Source organism: Eschscholzia californica, unplaced genomic scaffold (genome assembly GCF_041429995.1).
Source record: "Eschscholzia californica isolate CP2 unplaced genomic scaffold, dmEscCali1.0.p SCAF_4, whole genome shotgun sequence".
NCBI classification, from domain to species: Eukaryota; Viridiplantae; Streptophyta; class Magnoliopsida; order Ranunculales; family Papaveraceae; genus Eschscholzia; species Eschscholzia californica.
In genome coordinates, this window is record NW_028238461.1 from 8,562,284 (window position 1) to 8,575,023 (window position 12,740).

At 35.9% G+C, this 12,740-nt stretch overlaps 2 protein-coding genes across 3 annotated transcripts; both read left to right on the forward strand.

Annotated features, from left to right (window-relative positions):
* The first annotated feature begins 1,360 nt into the window (after nucleotides 1-1,360).
* RBCX1 (Chaperonin-like RbcX protein) lies at nucleotides 1,361-3,997 on the forward strand. The gene is made up of 6 exons (XM_086634794.1): nucleotides 1,361-1,587; nucleotides 1,667-1,761; nucleotides 2,206-2,323; nucleotides 3,381-3,397; nucleotides 3,514-3,576; nucleotides 3,674-3,997. The coding sequence occupies exons 1-6, from the start codon at nucleotides 1,434-1,436 to the stop codon at nucleotides 3,740-3,742; spliced, it is 516 nt and encodes a 171-aa protein (XP_086490920.1). The 5' UTR covers nucleotides 1,361-1,433; the 3' UTR covers nucleotides 3,743-3,997.
* Nucleotides 3,998-5,846: 1,849 nt separating this feature from the next.
* LOC147542309 (chromatin remodeling protein EBS-like) lies at nucleotides 5,847-10,702 on the forward strand. 2 transcript variants are annotated; one of them, XM_086636374.1, is made up of 5 exons: nucleotides 5,847-6,424; nucleotides 6,515-6,857; nucleotides 7,697-7,765; nucleotides 8,958-9,096; nucleotides 10,406-10,702. In XM_086636374.1, exons 1-5 carry the CDS (start codon nucleotides 6,352-6,354, stop codon nucleotides 10,430-10,432), a joined length of 651 nt encoding a protein of 216 aa, XP_086492500.1. In that variant the 5' UTR covers nucleotides 5,847-6,351; the 3' UTR covers nucleotides 10,433-10,702. The 2 variants fall into 2 exon arrangements, with proteins under 2 accessions (XP_086492500.1, XP_086492499.1); XM_086636373.1 differs by lacking the exon at nucleotides 10,406-10,702 and having other exon boundaries at nucleotides 6,063-6,424; nucleotides 8,958-9,156.
* Nucleotides 10,703-12,740: the final 2,038 nt, after the last annotated feature.

Genomic DNA, 12,740 nt, shown 5'->3' on the forward strand with positions numbered 1-12,740 from the left:
CTCATCATCAGAAGCAAGATATAGAGACTAAAATTCTAGGTGACTCGTCATCTCAAGAAAATCAGTATGCTGTATTGGCTGGAGAAAGCCAAGATCCGAATGAGGATTTCGATGACTCAAAATCAGCAAACTCGGATACCTCAATGGCAGATTACTGGGATGCTATCATCGAAGTGCATTCTCAGAAGTTACTAAAATCTGCAAAAGGCAAACAAAAAGATCAGTAGTTTGCTACAGTTACAGTAAATCCGTATTTCAGTATTATTTTCAACAGTATCAGCATCTAGAAGACACTATTCAAAAAAGTGATTGTCGGCTTAAATAGTAAAGGTCAAGACTATTTCGACAGGAAGAGTCAAGAACTATTTCGACAGGAAGAGTCAAGAACTATTCTCAACAGTAGAAGGCGGCTTACTGTGGCAAATAGTAAAAGGCAAATAGTAAAAGTCAATTTTACTATTCACTATTCATCAGAAGACGACGAAGTAGACCTGGAAACCGGAACTGTTCCGGTCATCTAAAAATTTTTATAAATTCCGAATGTTGGTTCATTCTGAACCCAAGCAATTTCTTCTAAGTTTTTTCCTTCTAAGTTTTTTCAAGTTATTAGTTTCTTCTCTCTTTCACTGTCAAGCTCTGTAATAATAAGATTGTAATAAAGCTTTTGAAGAATAAGTCTGGTTTCTGGTTTCTGCTCTCCCATCTTTGTAAGTTTTCTCTTTATCTCTTATGTTAAACGATCCTTCTTAACTTGGTATCAGAGCCATGGTAGCTTAAATCCGAATTATTATTATTATTATTATTATTATTATAATTATTATTATTATTATTATTATTATTATTATATTCTATCATGAAAAAAAATCTTCTTTCTGATAGCATCATCATCAATCAACAACGAGGAGTTAGAGAGATAAAGAACCTTGTTTTAGAAAGAGGAGTGTAAAATCATAATGGGAAGAACTTTGATTTCAAACCAACCTTGATCTCTAATGAGGCGTTAGAGAAAGAAAAAATCTTGATACAAAACCACCATTAGAAATACTCACGAGAACCCTAATCACAGACTAGGTTCGGACTCGGACCAATCCGCGGGGTTTCAGAGTGGTCAATTAGTCTTCAAACTAGACAGTCCGAAAGAGTTTGGATTGACCAGTCTGAAACCCCTCAGACTGACCCGAGTCCGAACCTAGTCCATGATTTTCGGATGGGTCTGAGGTTAAAAAATATCCACAGATTCATATCCAAAAACCGTTTTCTGGACCTGATCTAGATAAATTCTTTTATTTGGACTTGGATTCCTTCTTGGATTACGGATGGATATTATCCACCAGGTGGGCTCAATTTTTGGACCTAGAATTGAGGACATAATTTATTCATTTTGGGGTACTATTATCTATCTGGTTACAGTTGAACTCAAGTGAGGGTTAGTAATGGAGTCATCTTTAATCCTTCCACTCTCTCATCTCTCTTCCTTTTTTCCATCAAAACCCATTACTCCATTACCCAAAATTTCTACTTATCTTCCTTGCCAACAGAGGACCTATCTATCCACTCGGATTTCTTGTCACAAGATGTTTGTCCCCGGTAATCTCTCTCTCTCTCTCTTTCTCTCTAACTCAGTAGTCATATTATGAGATTATTCTGTTTGTTTTTTTTTTTGCAGGATTTGGAGAAGCATCACCAGAAGCCAAAGCAGCTAACAACCTCCATAGTTTCTTCACTTTTGTAGCCGTCAAAATAGTTCTAGCCCAGCTTGAGGTTTTCTTTCTTCCTTGTAGTAGTAGAATTTTAACAGAGTTATTAAATATCCTTTTTGATACCTTGCCACTTAGGAATGGAAGCGCCCATAAAAATATGTGTACTTCCTGAATTAATTAAAACGATGGTTTGAGCCCTTTTAATTTGGGTTAATTTGGGTTAAAACGATATGTGATTCACACACGAACCACTTAACGTGAAAAAGACGGAAAAAGGGTAATTGGGGGTTAACGCCTGAACACTTTCGATTTTGGGGGTGAAGTCCTAATATCACATAATAAATGGGGTCAATGTCACATTAACCCTTTTAATTTCACCTTGGACCTTCATAGTTTGTGGGTGCGGCCGTGCGGGGGATCCGTCCGTCCAATGCATGAATTGTACATAGATGATCAATTATGATATTCATCAGTTCATTTGTCTACAGTTATTTTGGCAGAGCAGAGTTATAATCCGGAGGCACATAAAGAACTAATGGATTTCTTAAGCACAAACTCGTTGAATAACGGGGATGAGTTTATAGCAAATCTTATGCGAGTTTCTCCCAGGCATCAAGGTCTAGGTATGTTAAGAAATCACTAAGCATCTCTCTTGATTGTAATACAAATATATTTTTTGTTGCTTTGGGGCACACCAAAAACACTAGCATAGTTTTGTATCATACGAAGTTTTTCCGTAGCATATGCCTGCCGTAGACCACCTCAAGCTTCGCTCTCAGTCCATTCTAAGCGCCACGTCAACCCAAAAGACATAGTCTATATGTAAGACCAAGTTTATGTTTTAACTCATGTTCGAAAGATCTTCTTAAGCAATGTGGGATGAATTTCCTTACATAGAAAACTTCTATTTCACATCATATCACCACTTCGGATAGCCTTTTTAAGCTTTGATAGAAATTGATATAATACTAGTCGGATAGCCTTCTTAAGCTTTGATAGAAATTGATATAATACTAGTCTCCATATTGTTCTTGATAGGACATAAGGGCCAGGGAGCCATGCCCCCCTGACCCTAAGGTAGAAACGTCCCTGTGTGAATTCCACCCGAAAGGCCTAACTAATACGTAATACAAAGTGTTATGATGTAACTCAGTTTGGAAGGTCTTCCTAAACAATGTGGGAATAAGGGCCTTCGCACGTGAAACTTTTGGTTCACACTTCACATCATGGACTTCATCGAATATAGAGATAGGTTACGTATCCTGGTTTCCAATGGTACAAAAAGTATTATGTGTTTGATAGATAAGTAGGAGATTCATTGCTAGACAAGAATTTTGAGACATGTACATAAACTAGTAATTTGATCTTTAGAATCTGGATGAACTAAATTTTGTACTAGTTTAATTAATGCGGGATGAATCCCGTATTTATTTATTTATTTATTTATTTGTAAATCTGCAAATCTGCAAATCTAGCTCACCGAAAATGTGGGACTTGGAGCTATTTTAGACCCATTACCATCTTACTTGATTAAGTTTCATTTGGAGATAAATGTCGGCGTTGGTTGAAAATACTGTTTCATCTCCAAACTATTAAGTTTCATTTGTGAGTTACTAAATTTTGTGCATGTTTTGTGAATGAACCATGGAACTATACTGCCTTTTCTTCCTTGATGCCCAGCTCTGCGAATATTAGAGGTTCGTAAATCATTTGAAGGAGAAGAGAAAATTTTAATCTTTTATATTTTTGTCATTCAATAATTTCTTATTACATTAATCTTTCATGATCTTCATATTACAAAATACTGAAGCAGGTTCGATCTGCATATTGCAAGACTGATTTTGAATGGGACAACTTGAAAAAGCTATCTGTTAAGGTAAGTAAAAGGTGAACCTTTTTTATACATTAATCTAGTTTTTTCTTCGTCGGTTTTTGTGCCATCTTCTTGTTTGTTTGGTTTCTTGATTTTTCAGATGGTTGAAGAATCAAACACAAAACTCATGAGGGATTATGTGTTAGAGCGTGTGGAAAAGGAGAAGTAGAAGTGATGTAAACTCAAGAAATTTATGCGAGGCTGATGCGAACAAAAAGTTACTTAATAAGTAAAGTTAAATATGAATTCCGCAAGTGCAATAGTACATATATAGCTCATGCCATTGCAAGTACAGATCAATCCCACATATAAAGAATAAGCCATGTACCTTTCTCTCTTTTCACCCAAATAAGGGTTAGTTTCACTAGCATTGCCTATTAAGCTTCCTACTGTTATGATTAAGGGTTCGTATTTGACGTAAAAACCAGTTTTTTTTGTGATGGTGTTTGATATGGCCCATGACGATACGAGGGGGAATATCTAAAGGCACACCACGATATTACAATCATAGCCTATTTTTACAATAAAGAGACGTCAACTGCAATGAGTTTGGATGCCTTTAGAAACTCCCAAATTTAATTCCCACATACCAAAATTGATTTCGACATCCCAAAATAGGTATAATAGGTTATCTTTTTTTGGTTTAATTTCAATCTCTCCCATTCTAGAAAACCACAGAATCTCAATGTAAATCCAAATCAATTGCTTTCATATTAGATAGGGATGCAATCTCACAGTCTAACCCTAAGGTTACAAGCATTGCCGCATCGTTTTGTAAAAAAATATTGTTCTCGTAGCATGCATCTAAAGTTACAAGTATTATCGGCCTTTGATATTTGTTGATGGTACATTTGCAAGAACAAAACACAACGAATGGATTCTTGTTGCAGGTATATACTATTATGCATCAGGGGCGAAATAGTTTTCTAACGATGCAGTCGCTCCTCGAACATATTATTGAGTAGTACAAGAAATACTTTATGTTTTTGTTATCTTATTCGGTAAGATTTTAGTATAAATGCTCCCACTTTTCGTAATGTACATGATTGTTTATTCTGGCCTATGTTATTTTTTTTTTTTTTTTTGTTGAGAACTGGCCTATGTTATTGTTGATGTAGAAAACGACAAAAACTGGTTGTGGTTCTTCCAAAATTTGGAGAGAGTGATATATAGTAGTGATTCTTTGACGTTTATGTCTCTACAAGACACAATGGTATATTAAATGCAGTTGGAAACATATTTTCCCTGACCTACCACCCATATTGTGTGTGATACTTGCGCAACAATTTGAATTTACTTACAAGGAACCATGTAGATGGACCAGAATTGTATAAACATTATAGATTTTTAAGTGCATGGGTATATGTAGAAGGAACTATTTACCGGGAAGAAAACTGTGTAAAACGGTATAAAATTGTATAAAACATCACATATCTTCTTTGTAAACAAGGAAACAAATCAATGGAAAACTACCAAAAAAGATGGAGAAAAAAATCCCTCACTACAACCAAAATTTTACTGTAAAATAATATATTCGGGTGCAGGAATTTATGTATTGTAACCAAAACATAATGTTGTTCATACTTACATTTTATTAGGGTTTCTTCTCATGATCCTTTGCTCTTCTATCTCCGGTTTTTTGCTTTGACTTAGATATTGTAACACTTTTCACTAGTTTTTCGGGTAGGTTAGTTTTTACCATATGCATCAAGAAAACATACCCACATTCTTGGGAAGGTAACTAGAAATATCTCATGTAGTGTTACGTTAAACAAAAATTCAGATCTCAATATTTCTTCCTCAAATCAACAAAATATTTTGATTTGTTTTGTAACAAAAACAAGAAGAAAATATTTAAGAACAAAAAAGATACCACTATGTTTCAAAATGGAGTTGATTTCTTTTTCGTTGATCAGTGACAGAGAATGGCCTTTTAGTCTGTTGAAGCTTGAGTTCCAGGTGATTTTCAAGGTCTTTTGGAAAGGTTTTAACATTAAAGGTTGGAAGAAGAAATGAGTTTTTGAACGATTGTGAAAAAAATGCGTGGTTTTGAAATTAATGAGATGAAACGGTTGAGTATATATCGGTGAGAGAAAAGTAGACGGTTGTCAGACTTTTCAGAGACCGTGCACAATTTTTTATCGATTTTATTTTAGTAATAATTCAAAAACTTGACGTCGTCTACCAACTTTTGGTGCAACGGTTGGACACCCCTCTTAAAATCATGAGATCTTGCTTATTAGATCTTCATGATGTATTAATGTCTAACGACTAACGTAGATTGTAGTCGAACTCTCAAAAAGAATTGATGTCCTTTTACGTCTTTTCGTCATAGCCTCTGCCTTGTCTGACCTTCCTCTCATTCATTATTATTAATGTTTTGATTTTGGCCTCAATTAGTAGCTTGAAAGTTAAATATCAAATGACGAAGTCATACATACGTATGGATGATGGATGATGATGTATTGATGGGATGGATGTTCATGCACATGTATGATGTGAGGGGAATGACACAAGCCTAAAATCTAGGACCAAGTCAGTTTTACATTCATCCGACTCTTTCGTTTATGAGCTAGCTAGGGTTTCTACTCTTCTTCCCTCCTAAAATCTAGGGTTTAAACACTACCTTCTGATTCATCAGTTGTGAGCTAGGGTTTCTTCTCTTCTTCACTCCCAAATTAGGGTTTAAAATCCACTCTTACCATAAACCTTCCAAGTCATACTTGTCTGACTCCTTCCCTCTACTGACGAACCTCATTCTGAAGAATCACACCAATTATGGCGAAGACAAAACCTGGAAAAAGAGATTTGGATTCCTACACCATCGATGGAACAGATAAAGTTGTTAAAGGTAAAACCAAATTTCTATTTTATCTTTTTTTTTTTTTTCAGTGAAATTTTGGTTTCAGTTATTTATGAAGTTTTGAATGGGTTTTTGTAGCTGGAGATTGTGTTATGATGCGTCCTTCAGATACTGATAAGCAACCTTATGTTGCTAGAGTGGAGAAAATCGAAGTTGATAATCGTAACAATGTGAAGGTTCGAGTGAGATGGTATTATCGACCCGAAGAGTCAATTGGAGGAAGAAGACAATTTCATGGAGCAAAAGAGTTGTTTCTTTCTGACCATTATGATGTGCAAAGTGCACATACTATTGAAGGAAAGTGTATTGTACACTCATTTAAGAGTTACACTAAGCTGGACAATGTTGGGACTGAAGATTACTTTTGTAGGTTTGAGTATAAAGCTTCTACCGGAGGATTTACCCCGGATCGAGTTGCAGTGTGAGTTCACTTTAAACTCTTATACTATATGATATATGTTCATTGTTTATTGGTTTTGGGTTGGCTGGCCTCATATCTAGTATGGTGCTAGAGCTAAGACGTGTGATAGGCTCAAACGTCAGAAGTTATCCACATCACCCACAAAAAGGAAATTGAGTTGGCTGGCCCCAAATCTAGTATGGTGCTAGAGCTAGGTTCGGACGTGACAGGCTCAGAAGTTGTCCACATCACCCACAAAAAGGCGATTGAGTCGGCTGGCCTCAAATCTAGTATGACGTTAGAGCTAGGTTCAGACGTGATAGGTCGAAACGTCAGGAGTTGGTTGGACTATTCACATCACCTATGTGAATAGTCCCACATGGGTAACCAAAAAATCAATATCCACGCCCTCCCCGCACATTGCCAATTAGTTTCGAGTTGGATATCTACAAATGTAATAGTCAAGTGATCAAGTCACAACTCGTAGTTTAACATGGTATCGAATTGATTATCCAAATATTTCATGGGTTGAAGTTCTAACACTCAGCCAAACAGAAAGAAAGTTGCTCTGATAATTCCCAATAGTTGGCTGGCTTTCCAGCAAATTACAATGACTGCGGGTATCTCTTTGGACCTATATACAATGTTAAAAATGTCTATAATAGTCCAAGTATTTGCTGCAAGTGTGTGTCACATTATATAGTTACGATTTAAAGAAATAAATATATTCACTGTTAGTGTCAGTGTTGAAATTTGTAACTTTATATAGTTTCTTGATTTGTTTCGAATTTGTAATATATTCACTGTTTGTGTCAGTGTTGAAATTTGGTCTTAAAATTCGTTTGGATTTTGACTTGAAGGTATTGCAAATGTGAGATGCCTTACAACCCAGATGACCTCATGGTGCAATGTGAACGATGCAAGGATTGGTAATACTCATTAGTTCTCCTCATGTTTTAAGTGAAGGCATGTCTAGTAGCTTAGAGGCACATTTACACGTTAATTTGTAATCCTGATCATTTAATAAAAGCTTATGGATCATTGTCATTTAAAAAAATTATATGGTTTTTGTTACTCCCTAGCCCTTTTTTGGAAGTTCACCTTGCTAAAATGGTTGGCCTTACCATTTAGGGGGGCCTAGGTCCGAGCCAAAAGGAGCCACAGTGCCCGTTTTGGTTCCAACGTAATCAAGGGTCTCATATTTTGGATTTTGTATGTCACTTTCTAAGTAATAATTATATCTAAACAGATTTGTAATAAGATTCAAATTGTAGCTCAGTGGCTAAGAGTTTAGATCACTAGATTGTTAATATTCTAGAAGCGTATCAAGTATGCTGCAGCTATTTAACTCTCGTCTACGTAAATAAAAAGAGTTCCATAATTACAAATTTAATATCAGCATATTTTGTTTTGTACGGATGTACCAGTTAAGCCGAAGCTTCTCTGTTTCCTAAGGGACATTTATTTCTTTGTTGTTACCTTTTAAATTGTAATTTCCTTCAAATTTGTTGATTACTATTCTGCTTGCGTTGTTTTGAAATCAAATGCTTTGATACGTGCACGTTGAAGTCGTAGATTTTTTTGAAAGCGTACATGGACTGAATCTTTGGTTCTTTTGTATTTTTTGGTTCGTGTAACTAATCTTTATGGAGTTGACATATTTGGTCCATATTGATACACATGTAGTCAATAACTTATTCGTTGTTTGCCATCATTTTTCTTCACCTTGTCATACTTAAATCAGTGTTAGCCACTAACCAGGAGTCAAGGACTTATACCTATGTGAAGAACATATGCTCTGGACTTTTTGGTTTGAGTTCATGAGACCTTACTTATTTCAATGGAATTGCTTCGTTAAATCTTTCTGTTTATACTATTGTTATATATTTTTCTGTAAATGATTTTGATGATATGATGTGTGAGGAGCAGCCTACACCGTTATAAACAATGGTGCGGGACAAGAATACTGCAACACATTGTTTGGTGCATTTTTAAAGTCGGCAGAAAATAGTTTTTGGCTAAAAGTTAGTACCGAAATACTGAATGCGTCTGTGGTTTAGTTGTTTTCTGTGGACTAACTATTTCTCCATTTTTTCTTACGTATAATCATTTGCCAATCAGGTTTCACCCTTCATGCATGGGCATGACTATTGAACAAGCAAAGAAATTGGATCCTTTTCTATGTTCTGAATGTTCCTCTGAGGAAGAAGCAAAAAAATCTCCAAAAGGTTTTCCTGTTTCACCATCTGCTGAGGCTAAAGTGAGGATGCTGATTTCTGCTTTACTTACAGTTCCTTTCTTGTGATATTGTCTTTAATTTATTAATTGAATGCGTGCATACAAAGATGAAAGATTAATGATTGTAGATAGGTTTACTTGTCTATCTAGTTGTAGTTGGTTGCTCACAAGTTTGAGTTCTGGTTCTGGGATATTGTTGTTTGCACACTATAGAATAGGCAAAATTGATCTTTTCGTCGGTGAAGAAAGGATACGATCACAAGGAGAGGTCTTAACACTTTCTTGAAAGGTTAGACCACGCCAACAACGGAAATAGTTCAAAGTATAAATCTGTAAGATAACAATAAATTTGATGTTACAGAGATGAATGTTCTAGCACCTATAACTCTATCAGCTCGACTTGACATCTATCAACATTTTCTACAGCGTAGTTCTATTTACAGTTACCAGTATATATAGTCACAACTCGTTTGAGGTATTCTGATCGTACAATAGTGAGGGGTATATAACACCTTATCTATTCTTTCTACCTTCTTGGTAATTCCCATCTTATGCAATGCATTTCCCAGAACCTTTATACTCCACTAGTGGATCTTGCGCATCAGGGCTTCAGTGAGCTAGCGACATGTAATATTTTGTTATGTACTCGTTTACCTCCAGATTAAAGATACTCCTGAATGATTTAAATTTAATATATTTTTTTTTTGCTCTGGAAGTTTTAGGGATCATTTTTATAAGTTTGGGAATCATAAGTATCTAAGTTACCATGTAGTTTGACTAAAGAAAACTATGATCCGGGAATGTGATCAATAGCTGCTTGCTCAAATTGTTGGATCCACCTTTTATGCTAGACTTTTGTTACTGAGTAGAATCTTCCGCCAAAACCAAATAAAATAGAAAAATGGTTAGGAAGCCTTAGTTTCAATTGGGGTTCTAATTGAAAAAGTGCATTTATGGCTTATGCAGTCTTTTTTGCTATTTGTATGCACTAAGTCTTTATTTTTATGTTCTGCTTACTAAGGGTAAACTTCCACCCATTAACGATGATTCCCTTTAATGTTTATTTTCTACTTAACATGGATGCTCTCTATAAGCATTTTTTTTTGCCATGTCAAAGTCATTTAACATGAAAATCCAATAGCCCTACTGTGCTGCTGCTCCCTCCTTTGTAATGAAGACAATATTGTGTTTGAACTTCGATCTTAATTTTTCACCTTGTACTAGTTTAGGATATCGATACCCGCACGGATGTCCAGCTTACAATAGCTTATCTTTTTTGCTTAATTACTATTTTTCTCATATCTTATCCTGCTTTTAATTATCCATTGTAGGCTGAGCCAAAGCGTAGGAAGAGGTGATCAATTGATGTTTTAGGCCAGTGTGCATGATGATGAGGTACACACCTTGCATGTTAGCTCTTCAGTGTTGGTTGGATGTGGAATTTTGTACAGTGCAGAAACGTGCCGTGCAAGCACAAAATTTGGGATATCCATCGTTATGTTTAGCCTTAATACAATGTATTTCATGTATTAGATGTAGACGATGACTTATACATGTCTATTTATGCTCTAACTGGTACTTTGCTCAAGGTAGCATGAAATTATAGGAAACAGATCAGATTTTATTCAGCTCCAAGTGTTGAAACACAGTTTTTATCAGATGCACTGCTTCCGAAATGATATGAAACCTATCTAAAACTACACTTATTGACCATATGACCCCATCTTCGAAAAATTCCACAAGGTATACTGGTAAAATCGAAGACTGTAGCTTTAGTACCTGCCTGATTTGACTGTAGTTGACAATTTTGTGAGGTTTTCTGGTAGTTTGAATTTATTTATCGTCTCCGGAGAGGAGATTGTTGCCTCTGATTCTTCAACTAACATTGTTTCAAAATACTTCCAAATTTCTCTTGCTGAAGTTAATCCAAGCACATCAGTAGATGTTGATATGATTGAAAGTAGCCTTCAAACACAACTGAGCATAACTATTAGTTCTCCTATGGGTGAGAATCGGTCCTTGCAGGTCGGGCTTATATCATTCATGGGGCCGGTTGTGCTTTGAAACTCCTTGTCCTGTCAGGTCGGGTTATTTTAAAAGTGATGCCGGATAGCACTTCGGAACCCGAGCCCGACACGTTGATTTCACTAGGGTTAGTCGGGTTGAATCCGCCTTCGCATTTTAGGTATCCGTGAGCTCTAATGGACTCGAGTGTCCATGAAGGATTTCGAGTTCTCAGATTTTTCTTTCCAGCTCTAGTCCTCCAATGATTTTTCATGGATTAGGTACTTGTCATCTTCCATTATTGTTTTGGTTGGAGGTATCACAATTCCACAAATGAAGTCAATAATGCGTATGAACATGGTTTCTATATGATCTTTCCAAATGAAATTATTTGTTATCTCACGCTTCTCTCATATAAAATTTGGGATGTTTGATATCGAATTACTTGGAATTCAATAGAATGAGAAGTGAAAGGATTTGAGGGAGAGGACCCCAATAGTGAAGAATGAGAGAATGAAAGAAGAAAATTAGATGATGATAACAATGGAATCCACCTCACCAAGAGCCCTCGTACCATGTTATGAAAAAGAGAGTTCAAAAAATATATTTCTACGTCAAAGAGATTATTCTGTTACAAGTTTTAATTTTAGAAGAATTGGATTTTATTGGTTCCAAATCGGATACATCTCTATTTGTCTATCAAACTCATGATTCGATTACAATTTTATTACTGTGTGGACGATATACTTATTACCGGCTCAAATTCGACCACTTTATTTTCTATTATCTCCCAGTTGAATCAGTAGTTCTCAATGACAAATTTGAGCGATGTACACAATTTTCTGGGTATGGAATTAAAGAGGACAGAATCTGACCTTTTCATTACTCAATCAAGGTATACTTTGAACTTGTTAAATAAGATTGATTTATTGTTATCAAAACCAGTCTCGACACCAAGTTCATGTGGAAAGAAAATGTCTCAATCTGATGGGGAACCTTTTACTGACGTTACACTATATCTGTCCCTTGTTGGAGCCCTTCAATATTTATCTCTCACACGGCCTGATATAACCTATTCGGTAAATCAAGTTTGCCAATTTATGCAATCTCCAACCAATTTACATTTTAGTGCAGTCAAACGAATCCTACGGAACTTGAAAGGAACCCTTGGACAAGGCTTATTTTATTCATCGAATTCTGGTATTCAGTTGAATGGTTTGGAAACTCATATTAATGGTTATTCGGATGCTGATTGGGCCAACGACCCTGACACTAAAAGATCTGTGTCAGGTAGTTGTGTTTTCTTAGGCAACCATATGATTTCATGGACTTCTAAAAAGCAGCCAACAGTTTCAAGAAGTAGCACTGAAGCCGAGTATAGGGCAATGGCATTTGCTACTGCTGAAACTGTATGGATTCAGCATTTGCTTAAAGATGTCGGAGTTTTTCTAAAATATCCTCCAACAATTTACTGTGACAATATTAGTGCCACATACATGGCGCATAATCCAATACTTCACTCTCGCACAAAACACATTGACTTTGATTATCATTTTGTACGAGAGCGAGTAAATCGAGGTTCCTTACGTGTGGAGTTTGTATCAACTAAAGACCAAATTGCGGATATTTTCACCAAAGGGTTGGTTAAGGCACGACATCAAT